This window comes from Trachurus trachurus (genome assembly GCF_905171665.1).
Source record: "Trachurus trachurus genome assembly, chromosome: 9".
NCBI classification, from domain to species: Eukaryota; Metazoa; Chordata; class Actinopteri; order Carangiformes; family Carangidae; genus Trachurus; species Trachurus trachurus.
In genome coordinates this window covers 22,828,710-22,844,915 of record NC_139895.1, presented here as the reverse complement: position 1 = coordinate 22,844,915, position 16,206 = coordinate 22,828,710, and the positions used below count along the sequence as shown (strand labels likewise).

At 41.4% G+C, this 16,206-nt stretch overlaps 3 protein-coding genes across 3 annotated transcripts; 2 read left to right on the top strand and 1 right to left on the bottom strand.

Annotated features, from left to right (window-relative positions):
• The first annotated feature begins 166 nt into the window (after positions 1-166).
• On the top strand, positions 167-8,413 carry ube3b (ubiquitin protein ligase E3B). Its single transcript, XM_083978864.1, has 28 exons — positions 167-239; positions 428-559; positions 753-921; positions 1,080-1,197; positions 2,501-2,560; positions 2,649-2,753; positions 2,843-2,939; positions 3,028-3,113; positions 3,244-3,326; positions 3,466-3,571; positions 3,649-3,769; positions 3,875-4,052; positions 4,161-4,327; positions 4,461-4,628; positions 4,735-4,906; positions 5,003-5,121; positions 5,218-5,332; positions 5,451-5,550; positions 5,631-5,750; positions 5,845-6,021; positions 6,136-6,246; positions 6,342-6,479; positions 6,575-6,640; positions 6,733-6,791; positions 6,920-7,102; positions 7,362-7,473; positions 7,572-7,664; positions 7,772-8,413. Exons 3-28 carry the CDS (start codon positions 761-763, stop codon positions 7,961-7,963), a joined length of 3,207 nt encoding a protein of 1,068 aa, XP_083834990.1. The 5' UTR covers positions 167-239; positions 428-559; positions 753-760; the 3' UTR covers positions 7,964-8,413.
• A 2,198-nt stretch (positions 8,414-10,611) lies between these two features.
• On the top strand, positions 10,612-13,921 carry aldh3b4 (aldehyde dehydrogenase 3 family, member B4; the record flags this gene model as incomplete). The annotated part of the gene is made up of 10 exons (XM_083978513.1): positions 10,612-10,667; positions 11,107-11,302; positions 11,418-11,528; positions 11,833-11,953; positions 12,071-12,156; positions 12,597-12,678; positions 12,771-13,160; positions 13,254-13,420; positions 13,521-13,639; positions 13,729-13,921. The coding sequence occupies 10 exons, from the start codon at positions 10,612-10,614 to the stop codon at positions 13,919-13,921; spliced, it is 1,521 nt and encodes a 506-aa protein (XP_083834639.1).
• A 402-nt stretch (positions 13,922-14,323) lies between these two features.
• On the bottom strand, positions 14,324-16,029 carry mmab (metabolism of cobalamin associated B). The gene is made up of 9 exons (XM_083979991.1): positions 15,863-16,029; positions 15,606-15,664; positions 15,424-15,517; positions 15,264-15,321; positions 15,102-15,174; positions 14,901-14,998; positions 14,741-14,805; positions 14,567-14,626; positions 14,324-14,483 (listed from the first exon to the last, which is right to left on the bottom strand). The coding sequence occupies exons 1-9, from the start codon at positions 15,964-15,966 to the stop codon at positions 14,399-14,401; spliced, it is 696 nt and encodes a 231-aa protein (XP_083836117.1). The 5' UTR covers positions 15,967-16,029; the 3' UTR covers positions 14,324-14,398.
• Between the last annotated feature and the right edge of the window lie 177 nt (positions 16,030-16,206).

Sequence of the window (16,206 nt, the reverse complement as noted above, 5' to 3'; positions counted from 1 at the left end):
GTCCCTCTCGCCAAACACTCTAATTTAAAGGTTTATTAATCACCAAAAATACAAAGTTTCTATAATTACAGCTCGAATAAATATAGCTTGGCATACCCCAGACCTTTTAACAAGAAATAGTTTCATTTAACGAGTTATACGTGAGGACAAACGCTACCCGGAGTCATTTAATGCGACACATGGGATTAATGGCTGCAGTCAATGTACGGATCTGCTCTCATTGTTTACATTTGGAAACGGTATGTTCCCCGTGTTTTTGAGAATGTCATTGATACAGGACCAAACCTAACAGCGCAAAGATAATAAATATCGCTAAATTAACGTGACAAGATTATCCCCGAGGCAGTATCAAGCCGACAAGCGGCGAACTAGCCCTGTGTGCTAACTAACCCAGCTCCATCTTTACTGTGTCGTCCCGTTTCTCTAGAGATGACAAGTTAGTCCTGGCGTTTCAGTTGGCTTTCCTCCAGCTCGGATCTCAAGGATAACCAAATGACTGCGGGGGTATAGCGTCAGGTGAGCCAGAAGGCCAGACAACTTCATTTGAGGATCATCGCAGGTAGGTTATTACTATTAGCTCCAACCCAGACAATGTAAAGATGTGCAGTTGTTATTAGGGTGTCACAATAACAGTAAAGTACAGACATTTGCTCTGAAGCCACTGTCAAAATGTCAAATACAGATAGGCTGGCTTATCAGTTTCAAAGTTTGTTGTACAGCAACCAAGCGTTTTATATATCCCTGTTTCCTAGGGTGCACGATGTTTAGTGTAACTCAGAGCTCCAAGTCCGAGTTCCTGGACAAAGCCAGGCAGGCCAGGGAGGAGAGGAAGGGGCAGAAGGAGAAGGAGAGGGCGGCGATCAACATCCAGTCTCTGGTCAGGAGATTTCTCTGTCGCTGCCGACTCCAGAAGCAGATAAGGTGGAGTCAGTTTTTCCAGTTCCAGATTTCATCTGTCAGTCATCTGTGATTAGAAAAGTTTTGATTTTGATGTTTGCTGTGGACCTCATGGGTGAATTAAGAGATATTGGGTTTATATTTTCATAACTGTAGGCTCTATGTTTTTTGTGTCTCACTAGGAAAGAGGTTGATGACTATTTCCAGCCCTCTGAAACTGGGACGTCAAAAAGAAATGCACTTTCAATTTTCAAAATTGCTCGGAAATTACTGTTCGTATTCCGCCAAGAGGATAAGATGGTGAGTTACTAGCTGTGCTGATTAAGTATAAACGTGAATAATGATGGTTTGTGTACAAGTTAGTTCACTTTTATATAGGTATTGGACCCAATATACAATTTCTGCTTTTAATCTATTTTAAGAGAATATATTGGAGAATTATGACAAAGTCTAAGTGTCTAAATAATTAAACTCGCTTAAAATCACTACAGTTCTCAATCAAACACCTATCAACTAGTTTGGCATGGTGTTTTGTCAGTACTTTTTGGATTAGATAAAGGTAATGGAATACAATTGTTCTAAATATAACGTTTTAAATTGGGGAATCATGTAAGTCAAGTAGGCTAAACTACATGAAGTGTCAAGCAATGTAACCACTATTGATATATTTACCATTTAATATTGTAAAGAAGACCATGTGACAGGACATGGTATTACAGAGAAAGACGATGATCATAACTGCTGCATGACAAGGTTAAAAGACAAAGTTAAAATATTACTCATAAATTTAAGTTTGGTAAGTTCACATGTCAAATGGTATGACCCTACAAAACATCAATTATTAATATGAATCATAACAATGAATAATTACTTTAAATGATGTTTGAAATATTGAGACCAAGGCCATGGCCCATGTGCATACATAGGTGTGCATGTAAAAAGTCTTTCTTTTAGAGGCCAATTTTGTTAGACATTAGTAGGTTATGATGCTAATTAAATATGTATCATAGAGAATAAATACTTTTGAACTTTCACATTTCTGCCATTTCATTACTAAAATATAATACATTATAGAAACCAAAATAAAATAAAATCACTAGACCACTTCAGAGTTGACGTCATGGTCACGCAGTTGCACTTGAATTCCCGTGGCAGAAAAACACAGGAAATATGCTGTATATCCACGGAGGTAAATGGAGAGATTGGAGAGAGTAGAGAGAATAGAGAGAAAAGAAGAGGGAAATGTCTTGTTGTGCTGTTACAGTAGAAGAAATCATTTCATTATTGCCAGATGTTCCTTTTTTCCCAAACTGAAATAGCATTAAAAAAAAAAAAATTCACTTAACCTTGTTGACCGCCATATTTGATTTTCAGCGTCCATTTCCTTAACGAACAGTGGTGTTTGTGGTGTTTTTAATTCACTTTTGCAATGCAACACTATGCATGCTTTTAAAACATTTTTTTAATATATTTCCTAATTGCTCATCTTGCCAACCCGTATTTGTCACTGACCCCATTACTTGTCTTTGACAGACTGTTTAAACATAACAAACACAGATTATATTCTTGTCCTGTAATGACTCTAATTTTATACATCATACAGAGGTTCGAGAAGCTTTGTCGTGCTATTCTTGCCAGCATGGAAGTTGAAAATGAGCCTAAGGTGAGTGCGCTCACATTTTACCCTTCACATTTCAGTCATACTTATGTGTGATTTTTGTCTCATGACTGTTTTCACACTGGGCTCTCAGGTCTGGTATGTGTCCTTGGCTCTCTCCAAAGACCTCACTATCCCCTGGCTCAAGCAGATAAAGGATGTGCTGTGGACCTGCTGTCAGCTACTGAAAAATTTAAAGGTTTGGGTTTTGAGGTGGAAAATGTGTTTCGATATTCCTCTCATAATGTCCACTGTACACAGGATAACTCTGTCTTCTGTGATTTGCAGCCTGACATACTTCAGGACAATAAATTGGTAACTCTGTACCTCACCATGTTGGTGACCTTCACAGACACTTCAACCTGGCGAATAGTCAGAGGGAAGGGTATGTCTCAAGTTGTTGTTGTAAATGTATCTTTTGTTATTGGGGGGCATGGCAAAGAAAAACAATATTTTTCCCCTTGTTATTTTAGGAGAAGCTCTCAGACCTCCTTTGATGAAGATCTGTGAAAATATCATGGGCCACCTCAATCAAAAGGGATTCTACTCAGTACTGCAGGTTCAGTATTAGAGCTCATACTTTTTCAGTTTTACCAAGAGAATCAGTGAAACGGTGTCTTTACCTTTTTTCCTCTCTGAAGCCAACTGAAATTTCCGTAATGTATGTCCCTTTAACTTTCCTTATTTAGATCTTGCTGACCAATGGCTTGGCTCGTTCAAAACCATCTCTGTCCAAAGGCACTCTAACGGCTGTCTTCACATTGTCACTAAGGTGAGTCGGGAGTTAGTGATTTTACAGATGGAACCGCTTTTCAAAATAAAACCAAACGGTATATTCAGATTTCGATGGATAGAGAGCAGGAGACATGTAATATCTGTGTTTTCAATCTTTTGTTCATAATATTTTCTAGGCCTGTCATCGCTGCTCACTTCTCCGACAACCTGCTAAGATCATTCCTCATCCACATCATGTCAGTCCCAGCCGTTATATGTCACCTCAATGTGCTCACTCCAGAGGTAAAACCCTAGTCATATCAACATTAATGATCTGAACTGTTAGAGGGGAGGTTTTAACATTTTGTTCGTCCTAACAGTGTATGGGCTCCATCCAGACGCACGGCCTCCTGCGGAAGTTTATCTTGTTTCTGAGTCGGGAAGAACAGTGTTCAGACATCTGTGTCTGTCTCGAGGGGAGCCACACACTCTGCTTACTTGGTATAACATTTAGGATTTGGCACTTTCACTGACCTGATCTTGTTGTGTATGAATGAGAGAATCGTTGCACGTCCTTTAACCCTTGTGACTTGGTCTGTGTGATAGGCAACCTGATTCACCTGGGTTACCTTACTGAGAAAGTCCTGGAGGAGGAGGCCGGGCATTTTGTGAAGGACCTGACCGACATGCTGTCCTACTGCCAGAGATATGTATCCCAAAAGAAGTCCAACCTGACCCACTGGCATCCTGTCCTGGGCTGGTTCTCACAAACAGTGGACTACGGGTCAGTAAAAGAGACACTGTTTACTTGAATTACTTGATCAGACTTCATGATGGTTCCAGATGACAGATAGGTAGATATAATCAACACTGCCTTTGCTCTTCTCCGTAGCTTAAATGAGTCGATGCCGCTGGTCACGAAGCAGCTTCAGTACCTGTGGGGCGTTTCTGTCATCCGTACGCTCTTCAGTGATGTCCTCTCTAAAAAGCTGGAGAGTCAGGAGCCCACTCCCCCGCCTCCACAACCGAGCACATCACAAAACAATCTACCAGTTAAAAGTGAGTTACAGTATAAATCCAAACCTATTCCAATGTTTTAAATGAATACAATGTTTGGGGTTAAGATAAAAAAAAATAAAAAAAAAACATTGGAAGTTTGTTGAAAGTTTTTCCATCCCCTGTGTGTTGACAGACCTCTTCAAGCGAGCATTTCAGAAGTCGGCTTCTGTGAGAAACATCCTGAAACCAGTAGGAGGGAAACGAGTCGACTCTGCTGAAGTTCAGAAGGTTTGCAGCATCTGTGTGCTCTACCAGACGGCTCTGTCGACGCTCACACAAATACGCCTCCAGATCCTCACAGGTCAGCACAAAGAATCTTAGATGTGTTTTTTTTAAAATTGTTATTCAGTAGTTTTGAAACAACCTGGAAATCTCATTTTCACTGTGCTTTCTCTGTTTTCCTACAGGCCTGACACATCTCGATGATCTTCTGCCCAAACTCTGGGCCTTCATCTGCGAGCTGGGTCCTCAGGGAGGCCTCAAGCTCTTCATGGAGTGTCTGAACAATGACACTGAGGAGTCCAAGCAGCTCCTGTCTATGCTCATGCTTTTCTGTGACTGCTCACGCCACCTCATCACGTAATTTCACAGATTTAAAAAAAAAAATGTATTTGTTAGATAAGAGGCCCCTTTTTTTGTTGCAACATTTTGTGATATATTGTAAACATTTTACAGAATTCTGGATGACATTGAAGTTTATGAAGAACAAACATCTTTCAAGATAGAAGAACTCCTCACCATCTCTTCATTTCTGAACACATTTGTGTTCAAGATGGTATGGGATGGCATCTTAGGTAAGCATGTGACCTCGCTGAATTTCCAAAGTTGTGATGATTTGTGACTAATTGAAACGTGTATGTTTTAATACTGAAAAGCTGTGTGTTATATAGAAAATGCCAAGGGAGAGAAACTAGAGTTGTTCCACAGCGTTCATGGCTGGCTCATGGTGCTTTATGAACGAGACTGCAGGCGAAGGTTCACCCCTGATGACCACTGGCTACGCAAGTAAATAAACACTGGAACGCAGAATATCTGTTGACATCCCAGACACCAGCCCTCTGTTTCAGGAAAGACTGCTTTTTTTTTGCATTTCACCTTTATGTATTTGTGGTGTTGCCTTCAGGGACCTGAAGCCAAGTCTGTTGTTCCAAGAGCTGGAGAAAGGAAAGAAAAGAGCCCAACTTCTACTGCAGTACATCCCACATGTCATTCCACATAAAAACGTGAGTTATCAGGATTCTTTATTTGATGACTATGTCATTCGCATTTTCAGTCGTATAACCGGTTTCTCTCTCAACCTTAGAGGGTGTTGCTGTTCAGGAACATCGTCACAAAGGAAAAGGAAAGTCTTGGATTGGTAGAAACGAGCTCTGCCTCACCACACGTCACCCATATTACCATTCGTCGCTCACGGATGTTGGAGGTAACAAACAAATCGGATAAAGTTTAAGAGCAGCATATGAATGTATTCTTCTGTATCAGTCATCCCAAAATAATAATAACTTGGCTCATCTTAGGATGGATATGACCAGCTCCGTCGACTGCCAGTGAACTCTATAAAGGGCGTTATTCGTGTGAAGTTTGTTAATGACCTGGGAGTGGACGAGGCCGGTATCGACCAGGACGGTGTCTTCAAAGAGTTTCTAGAGGAGATCATTAAGAAAGTCTTCAATCCTGCTCTCAACCTGTTTAAGGTATTTAGGGCAAATAGTGTGCTAGTTTGTTTGTTTTTTAAATCACCACACCTCTGCTGCTGACTTTGTTTATACAGTATATGTCTGTATGATATTATGTTTATTTATTCATAGACTACAAGTGGAAATGAGAGGCTGTATCCTTCACCCACCTCTTACATCCACGAGAACCATTTGCAGCTGTTTGAGTTTGTGGGGAAGATGCTCGGGAAAGCTGTTTATGAGGTGCGTTTCATCTAATGCCTAATTTCCTGTTCTCACTCTGAAGGCGTTGTTTTAGATGATACATGACTGTATCTTCATTATGTCTTTGTATTAAGGGCATCGTTGTGGACGTCCCGTTCGCCTCCTTCTTCCTCAGTCAAGTCTTGGGTCACCACCACAGCACTTTCTACAGCTCCATCGACGAACTCCCTTCACTGGACTCTGAATTTTACAAGAACCTCACGTCCATCAAGGTCAGAGGAAATTACACCTGGACTGCCACTAATCGTTTTCACCTTGTCGTATTTGGTGTCTTATAACAAACGGACATTTCACATTTGATTTTCAGCGCTATGATGGAGATGTAGGCGATCTAGGATTGACGTTATCCTATGACGAGGATGTCATGGGGCAGGTACGGATGGAAAATGTGGAGGATGTGAAGCAGTGCCTCTATACATAATATATTATGTTATATAAAAACTTACTTCTTGTGCTCCCTAACAGCTTGTCTGTCATGAACTGATACCTGGGGGGAAAACCATGCCAGTCACCAATGAAAACAAGTATGCAAATACTGATAAAAGTGAAAGTTAATAGTAGGGTACTGACCCATTTGTTGGACCTTCTGCTGATTGTTGTCTGACCAGTGGAAATCTCCATCTAACTGACCTCATCTCCCCTGTCTTCGCAGGATCAGCTACATCCACCTCATGGCTCACTTCCGGATGCACACGCAGATTAAAGAGCAAACTGCTGCTTTTATCCGAGGCTTCCGCAGCATCATCAACCCAGAGTGGCTGCACATGTTTTCCACACCCGAGGTTCAGCGTCTTGTCTCAGGAGACAACGCTGAGATTGATCTAGATGACCTCAAGTATGTAACATCTCATCTTTATCTTCTACCATCATGCCTCTAATATGGTTAATATATTTAGATTGATAAAGTTCCATATTGCACCCACTTATCACAACAATGATACAAATTATGTCTTATGGAAATGCACCTCAAGTACAGCAAATGTTTCCATCACTACAGTTATCTACTTAGGACAGAGAGGCATCTTTCCCCCATTCGTTCAGCTGTCAAGAGTTTAATATGCTCGTCATCACCGCCGTTTTCCTCTGTTTCTCAGGAAACACACAGTCTACTATGGAGGATTTCACAGCAGCCATCGTGTCATCATCTGGCTGTGGGACATCCTGTCCAGTGACTTCAATGCTGAAGAGAGGGCTATGTTCCTTAAAGTAAGCTGTCCTTTGTTTGTCACAGCGAAAAGCTATTTAATTTTCAACACAAGATGATTTAACCATTGTCTCTTATACGCGTACATATGTGTTCTCAGTTTGTTACCAGCTGTTCAAGGCCACCTCTTCTAGGTTTTGCCTACCTCAAACCACCTTTCTCCATCCGTTGTGTGGAAGTTTCAGATGACCAGGTATGGATGAAAACGGAGCGAACTGATGGTGCTTACAAGCTGTTGTAATGTTGTGTTGTAGCTGGCATGTGTTACATTTTTACTAACACAATCTTTCCTGTGCGTAGGACACTGGAGACACCCTCGGCAGTGTTCTTAGGGGCTTTTTCACTATCCGCAAAAAAGAACCCGGCGGTCGACTTCCCACTTCATCAACCTGCTTCAACCTGCTCAAGCTGCCAAACTACAGCAAGAAGAGCATCCTGCGTGACAAGCTGCGCTATGCTATCAGTATGAACACAGGCTTTGAGCTCTCCTAACTCCGGTGCATCAGGACAATCTGCACAGGAGGCTTGTGTTGAACAGCTTGAACCAAGCATGAGGCTTGGTTTACCTGGACAACAGCCTGCAACGTCGAAGGGGCATCACCTAAACAAAAGGGGCATTGTGCCGGACCTCTTTTTAAAACTGGAAGAGCTCAGCTCTACTACAGCTCACTCCCTCACATTAAAGGAGATGCCGTTTCTGCAGCACAATCCAATTTTAAGCATCTCCCTCTGCCACTCCAAAAATCCAATATGTTGCATATTCAACTTGATGAGATGTGGATGTATGGTGGCTAGATCTCTGTTTCTCAGGCTTAACAAAATTATTCTTGGACCTGACACATTTTAAGCGAACTGGAAAGCAATACAGATGCAATGCAAGCCATTAGACACGTGGTTGACTCACTCGAGTGTAACCAAGCGATGCATTGTTAATATACTTACGTGCTTGGACTCCATTATCCAAGCAACTTTTATCTGATATTGGATGAGTCTTAAAATGTTTTGTTGAACATAATGCATCTTTTATAAATGGTAGACAAATCAATGTCTTGTGTTCAACCTCCCCGAAGAAGGAGTGGCTCACAACAGTAATCCTGCGCTGATTACATTATGTCCCATTTCTGTTCCATCTCTGCCCTCTAAAAGACACCGCAGGCACCTGAGAAATGTTCACCCGCTGGTTTGTGTGTTTTAAAACCAAACATCTGCCTCAGTTGTGTCGAAGCAGAAGAGGATTTTGTGATTTAAAAAACAAAACAAAAAACCTGACCATTCTGTTGTTTGAGTTAGAGAATATGCTCTCGAATTGGAAATGTTTTGTCCCTACTTGTGTCTACCTTGTGGAGCAGCCACAGGCGAAGTGTCCATGTCACACCTATTCTTGACCTACAGTGTAAAATCAACAATCAGCGATGTTAGTTTTTGTACTTAATGTAAAAATAAGGATTTGTCACTACACCTTTCAATAATGCTGAGTGCCTCATGTATTTCCATCTCCCTCGCTGTCACGTCTGACTGTATTTCAGCTGTAACCAGTAACCACGTATATTGGAAACAAGCCATACAAATGGGGGCTATGTACCTGGATTTTTTCTCTGCTACTATTAACAAGACACAGAAACCCAAACACTGTACTACCACTACAACAACGACGTCAACCGAGGAGGCTCTTACTGTGTCGCTCTCCGATCTCTGTGGACTTCTTAAGCCATGCTAAAAAGAATCTGAGGCGTAAAAAACCTTTCAACATGATGTCATGGACTGGTTCATCAACCAAAATGTGACTGCGCGAGCTGATGTTCCCTTTAGATGGAAATGTTGCACACGTTTCTGCTGTTTGTGGCTTTTTGGAAAGGGGACACGAGGGTGAATGTTAACCTTATAAGCCTAAATATCACTTTACACAGGGTTCAAATACATCATGAAGTTAAGAAAGAGACTTCTTAGTCATCTACCAGAAAGTTAACTGCAACTTTAGAAGAAAGGGTTGAAAGAAAATATCTTTACCAAGTACTTTATTATGCAAAACAATGTTTTCTGTCATGAATGAGTATGAATACTTTTGTTAATAACATAAACTATAGAACATACTGCTCATTGTTGCCATGTTTCTAACTAATATTATCATGGCCACTAACAGAAAAAATATTATAATTAAAATGCAACCCTTATACATATATATAAATATAAATTAATTATCACTGGTTGTATAGAATTTACCTGCAGTCTACTAATGAGATTAAGCTATTTTCAAATCTGACAAATCAGCCAGGAGGATCCTGCTTCAGCTCTCCTCCTCCTCCATCTATTAAAGCAAGAAATGGAAACACTGCAAATGGGTTTTTACAGGACACATACAACACTAAGCGTGTGTTCATGAGTGAGAGAGATGAAAGATACCTCACAAGCTTGTCCGTGTCGTCTGATGAGGTCACTCATCTGTTTTAAAATGATGTCAAGAGTAGGCTAAACTTTAAATGTACCAGTGTGGACTGCTGATGCTGACTTTGGATATTCTCTCTTTTAGTACAAAATAAAAATAATAAAAAGATGATCCTGGAAATGTTCCCACCCTTCCTGTGAACGTTTTCATCTCTTTTTACCTTTGAATCTTCAAAACTGGATGCACTACAAAATGGAGTGTGTTGTTGTAAAGAAAAAAAAGGAGATTCCTCATGTAAGATTTGTCCATGTGTAAGATACTTTTTTCCTGTAATGTTAAATCATGTCTACCAGTATTATATAAATCATTTTCTTTAAATCATTCACACATATGGACTGTTTTTGTCTTTTCTCAGAACAAGTCACAATTGCCTCACCTCTTCATTTGGGAATCAAATCAGTTTATTGCAAACACCTGCTGAGGGAGGAAGGAGGCTCACACCTCCACTGTGGAGCTGTACAGGACTTCAGTGTTTTATTGCTCTGGAAATCAGTTTAAAACATAAACAAGAGGTTAAAGGATTGAGAATCTTTCTCAACACCACATTTTCTGCTTTTCCTGGATTATGGTGTGAAAGTAGCGCGTCTGAGTCATACTCTTCATTGTGCTCGGTTCCTTCACTGTGAGGTGACAACAGTCACTGTTGTGAGGTTTTTCACAACATTATATTAACAACCTCTGAACCTGCAGAACATCCATGAACAGCAGTCCGCCAAGCCCGTCTCCAGGCCGATGGTTCAAAGCCCTGCGAAGGTAATTAAAAAAAAACATTTTAATTGAAGTGATGAGTCAACCAAAAGTTGAAAAGCAGTCAAGTTTTTTTTTTTTTAATGTTTAGCAATTTTTCAGTTTTGTTGTCCTTGGTTTTCCTCTGCATGATGCATTGCGGTGGCAGGGTTTAAGATTAGACTTGTTTGTCTGTGTGCATCAGCTGATTGGCTGGAGTTATTAGAGTTCTCACTATCCTCTCTGCCACTGGTACATGGGCTTAACTGCACAGTAACTCCATTCAGAGAGATCAGCAGTGGAGAAATCTTGACTGGAGTAAACATGAGTCTAAAAGTGAGAGCGTGCATTGCTTGTCAGAGGAATGGCCGGTTAACATGCAGAAGGTACAGTAATGAGACAGACTGAGAACGTGTTGGATTTGACTTGTAGAGCGTTAAAAGCAGTGATTTGGCTGCTGTTTCAGGACCAGGCTGGGGGAGCCGTGCATGAAGACGTACCCTGTGGAGTGCGTGCATCTGCTGGAAAGGGCCAGAGTTGCCTTTCAAGCTGGACGTACCCTCAAGGAGAACTTCAGACAGGCTCAGCTGGAGGCTGTGGTGCGGATGCTGGAGGAACATGAGTGTGACTTTGTGGACGCCCTTGGAAGGGACCTCCATAAGGTGAGGAGGAGAGGAAATGCCTGTGTGCTGTGTAATAATCTAATTTTTAAAGCCGAGAGTGCTAACATAATGGTCCAAATAGTAATTTTTGTTACTTTTCTTGTTCTTTAACAAGCCTCGATTTGAAACAGTTGTGTCTGAACTGATGCTTGTGAAGAATGAAGCACAGTATGCCATCAACAACCTGAAGAAGTGGATGCAGCCGCAGCATGTAGAGAGAAACCTGGTGAGCTTGTTCTGTTTGTTAAAGCCCATTTCTCCAAAAACATCTCCACAATGTCATTGGGATTATTCATGACTAACCTTTTTGAGAGAACATTCCCTCTTGGTGCTACAAAGAAATGTATTGTGCTGAGCTTGCCAAAGCAGATTAAAACTTAAGTCGCCTTGCCCTTTTTATATGAACAATCAGTTATATAAGTTGGCTGATGCCTTTTACTCCTTCTTACTTGGAAAAACTGTAAACTGAACTCCTGTTCAGTGCTTTTGTTGATTCTTAATCTTAACCTAATTTTGTCTGTTTGGTTTAGTCCACCACATTGGATGAGTGTCTGGTTGTCAGTGAGCCGCTCGGGGTGGTGTTCATCATCGGGGCCTGGTATAGCCCTGTCCAAATGTGTCTGGTACCACTGGTTGGGGCCATTGCAGCAGGTGCAATTTTTACATGCATATTTTGTTTGTATGTAGTTAAATCATGATCATTCAGTTTTTCTACGCAAAAGCAGAAGATGGGATCTGATAGTGAAGATGTTTGTTTCATTTATGCAGGAAACTGTGCCATCATCGGCCCCTCTGAGTGCACCGTTCACACATCAGAGCTGCTCCATCGTCTCTTTCCTTTTTACTTGGACAATGTGAGTATTGGTAGCTTCAAATGGGTAGGGAGGATGGATTGATCCAATAAGTGTTATTTTACAAATTATGCTTGACCCTTGAGGCATCACAGAATAACGATTGTGTTTCTTTAATCTAATAAATCTTAAGTGGAAATACTATTAGATTAATTGGTTCTGGAGTTTGATTACACTCATCACACATAATGAGGTCAGATAAATTGAGGCCTGTCAGTTTTGGTATCAGAACAAAACCTCTGTCTCATTGTGGATTCCAGGTAGGAAGCTTACTGATTTGAAATGAGGATTTTTAGATGTGGTGAAATCTGGAAACGTCCACCTTTTGTTATCCAAGCAGAATGACTGAAAAGCTAACTCATTTATGATGATTTTGAAGTTGTACTGCAATCCTCTATTGTTAACATGTAATGATCTGATACAAAATTCTTATTTTCCTCAAGGAGTGCTTCCATGTAATTATTGCAGGCACAAATGATTTGCCTGAAGTTGTGGACCTCAAATTTGATCATGTCCTTTTTACAGGTAAGGATCAAATCCAAATCCAAAAATAAATGTAATGCACATTTTAGTGAATTATTTTGAATGTGTTAAAGAATGGCTGTCAATCCCTGCAGGAAACAGAGGGGATGGAAGCAGAATTGCTCAGGCTGCAGCTCGCACTCTCACACCTGTCACTCTGATTCTGGGAGGCAAGAACCCGTGTTATGTTGACCAGCAATGCGACCTCACCACCACCGCACAGCGCATTGCCTGGGCTCGTTTCCATAATGCCGGACAGAGCTTGGTGGCTCCAGACTACATCCTGTGCCACGAGGATGTCAAAGAAAAGCTGGTGCAGGCCCTGAAGTGTTGCCTGAATCAGTTCTATGGTTCTGATCCCCGAGAATCCCGCAGCCTCGGCCGCATGGTCAACCTGGAGATCTTTAACCGCACAAGAGACATTCTGTGGAGGTCAGGCAAAGTGGCTGTAGGTGGGCAAGTGATAGAAGCAGAGAAATACATTGGTAAGAATCCTCAATGTTGGATTCCTTGAAATAAAGCCAGCAACAATCTATCTTATACTGTCGTATACTCACTTTTTTTTTGTTCATCTGAAGCTCCAACAATATTGACAGACGTTGCAGAATCAGACCCCATCATGCAACAGGACATCTCTGGCCCAATTCTCCCTGTTCTGACTGTCAATAATGTTGACGAGGCAATAGCCTTCATTAATAAGCAAGACAAACCCCTCTGTGTGTATGCATATTCCAGCAACAGTAAGGTACACCACAACAATTACAGTCAAAACATGCCGTATTAATTGTTCTGCTTGTGTAGCCAACTTGCAATCTGACCATGTGTTGGCCTTCTTGGCATTGCAGGTAATTTCACGACTAATGAGTGAGACCTCAAGTGGAAGCTTTTGCTCCAATGACAGCGTCCTGCAGAGTCTGATGGTGGCTCTGCCTTTCGGTGGAGTAGGCAAGTCTGTTATGTCCCAGTATTAAATGTGTCAAATGTAGTGGTGGTATAATATTTCTAGCAATCTGTCCACTCTCACAACATGTTATTTTTTTTGACAGGTGGCAGTGGAATGGGTTCCTACCACGGGCGCTACAGCTTTGATACATTCTCTCACAAGAAATCCTGCCTGCTAAGAGGCACACGATTTGAATGTGTCACCTATCTGCGATATCCGCCCTACGAGGACCGCAATCTGTCTCTGATGACATGGGCCAGTACCCTGTCCCAGAAGAGCCAGGGCTGGTGCCAGATCCTGTGACTGTGTGGGAGGGTGGTAGCAGAGCCATGTTGGAAAACAAGCAAGTGCACCCTGGGTCACGAATAAATCTTGACATGCAAATATGTTGTTAGTGCATTAGAATAAATCTGTGGGCATATCTGACAGAGGATTTCCATAGTAGCTTAATATCAGTGTGGGATAACAATTGTGGGACCAGCAAGAAAGGGGTTCAATCTAAGTTATTCAGTGTTTCTCTGGTGAGCTACCTTGTGTGTATATAACTATAACTATAACCTGTGCACAATTAAATGACAGGATACCAGTATTTTGTATACACATATTCTGGCTGAATGGTCAAAGACTGAGCAGATATTGCATTTGTTATGGTCTGTTCTCAAGTTTTGATAAGACAAAAGTTGCATCAAAGCATGAATATAATTTTTGACATCATATTTATTCATATATTTACAATATAACTGAAGTGTTTGAATCAGTGATCCCAATGTGACAAGCTGGTCATTCAGGTCTTTTGTAGATTTTCTCTTCATTTCCTTCCTTCATGGCTGCATATCTGGCCAGAGTGAATAGGTAGTCGCTCAATCTGAGTGAAAATGTAGGGACATTAATCATGTGTGTGGTGGGCAAACCATGATGTCATATTTAATTGTAAAGCACTAGACTAACCTGTTCAGAAATTTGGCAACATCTGGATCAGCCTCCCCTGACCGCACAATTGGAGCAACACTATAACACAAGCAAAGAGCTGTCAGACCCAACTATACCAGTAAAACAAGACAAATATGATGCATAAAATGTGTTCAAGATAATATTAGAGCCTAGGAGCATGCAATAACTGACCTGCGCTCAGCTCGCCGACAGACTGTCCGAGCTAAGTGCAAAGATGCACTGCTCTTCCCTCCAGACTGGAAAATAGAAGGTCCAAATGTTAGTGCAACAGGAAAGTTTTGAGATACAAGAATTTCATTTCAGAAGTTTACAGATGCAAAAATGGGCTTACAGGTAAAATGAAGTTGGTCAGTGGGGGGAGTTCCTTTGTGAGGTTATCAATCCAGGTTTCCAGATTTGTTATTGGCTGGGTAGAAAATGATGTTTTTTCTAGCATTAAAGAAACAACAAACAGAAAAAATGCAACGTCTTAAAACACAAGATTCAATAAAATGACAATTTTACTCCTTTAGATTTGCAAACATGTGCATACTTATGTGACTCTCTCTTGCAGATGATCGAGGGGTGGCGATATTGGAGCCGACGTCTTGTAAAATGCACTGTATCTACAAAAATGTAGTCAGAAATCTTATTTCTGGTGAATGTAAACATAACAGTACTGAGGAAGTTAATAAATGCAACATGAAAATCTAACCTTGTCCAGTTGATCTGTGAACGTGTGGCCTTTGTCAAGGCAAAATTCTCTGGCCAAGCTGTAATGTACAATTTAACACGACCAACTTAGGTGAAGCAGATCATTTATACACACTGGTATTCTTTAAATAGCTAAGACATTTCACCAATTGAACTTTTACCCTATAGCTGACGACAGCTCATCTGTGTTTCCCAGGGCTTCAAATATATGATCTTCCTTTGGCCTCCTTTCTCCTGTAAATGTGCTTGAGAAACCTGCGAGGGGTACAATAAGAATCAAATCATCTGTCTACTGCAACAGTCTAGTAAAATACGGTATGTTGTTTTCCCAGTAGAAAAAAACCTTTGTCTCCAGTTTTGGTGTATATTTTAGGAACCCTGCTGTCTCCCTCGGTGGCATAGCTGTAAAGGAAATAGACAGTTCTTCAGTTTCACACAACATTTAAATAACTAAAATTTCCTTTGGTTAATGCATTAGTCTACATTTGTGTCCCTGTACAGAAGCTGCCACTCTATCACTTCACCAGTTACATGACTGACATGAACAGGGTTTAGCACTTTGCACATGTACTGTGACAAAGAGCAGGGATGCACGGCTACCTTCTGTCTGAACACAACGTTGTCCTGGTCCGGTGCTCGCTCAGGAGCCGGCCTGTCCTCACGACACAGCGGAGGTGGCCAGGTTTGATTATAAACGATGCCATCTTCGAGCTAATGGCTAACAGCTAATGACATAACGCCTCATGTGTTGTCCCTCCGTGGTGTCCGTAGTTCGTGGGCGTTTCCTTTTTAATCGCGCGATTGGTCAACTCACCGGCTGGTGGCAGAGCGCCGGGCGCTGATTGGACGAGAGAACTTCTGATCACGTAGCTGCGGCGCTGATTGGTTGTTGGGAACGGAACCTCTGTCGGTGTCAGCGGTGTGTTTTTAACGTGGTTTCATCA

Bases quoted from the DNA above. Each gene is read 5' to 3' on its own strand.
- ube3b (XM_083978864.1), top strand. From the start codon at position 761: ATGTTTAGTGTAACTCAGAGCTCCAAGTCCGAGTTCCTGGACAAAGCC. The intron at 7,103-7,361 runs GTATGTAACATC...TCTGTTTCTCAG, and splicing joins ATTGATCTAGATGACCTCAA to GAAACACACAGTCTACTATG. The intron at 7,474-7,571 runs GTAAGCTGTCCT...ATGTGTTCTCAG, and splicing joins AGAGGGCTATGTTCCTTAAA to TTTGTTACCAGCTGTTCAAG.
- mmab (XM_083979991.1), bottom strand. From the start codon at position 15,966: ATGGCATCGTTTATAATCAAACCTGGCCACCTCCGCTGTGTCGTGAGG. The intron at 14,806-14,900 runs GTAAGCCCATTT...TCTATTTTCCAG, and splicing joins TGACCAACTTCATTTTACCT to TCTGGAGGGAAGAGCAGTGC. The intron at 14,627-14,740 runs GTCAGTTATTGC...CTTGTGTTATAG, and splicing joins TGTCGGCGAGCTGAGCGCAG to TGTTGCTCCAATTGTGCGGT.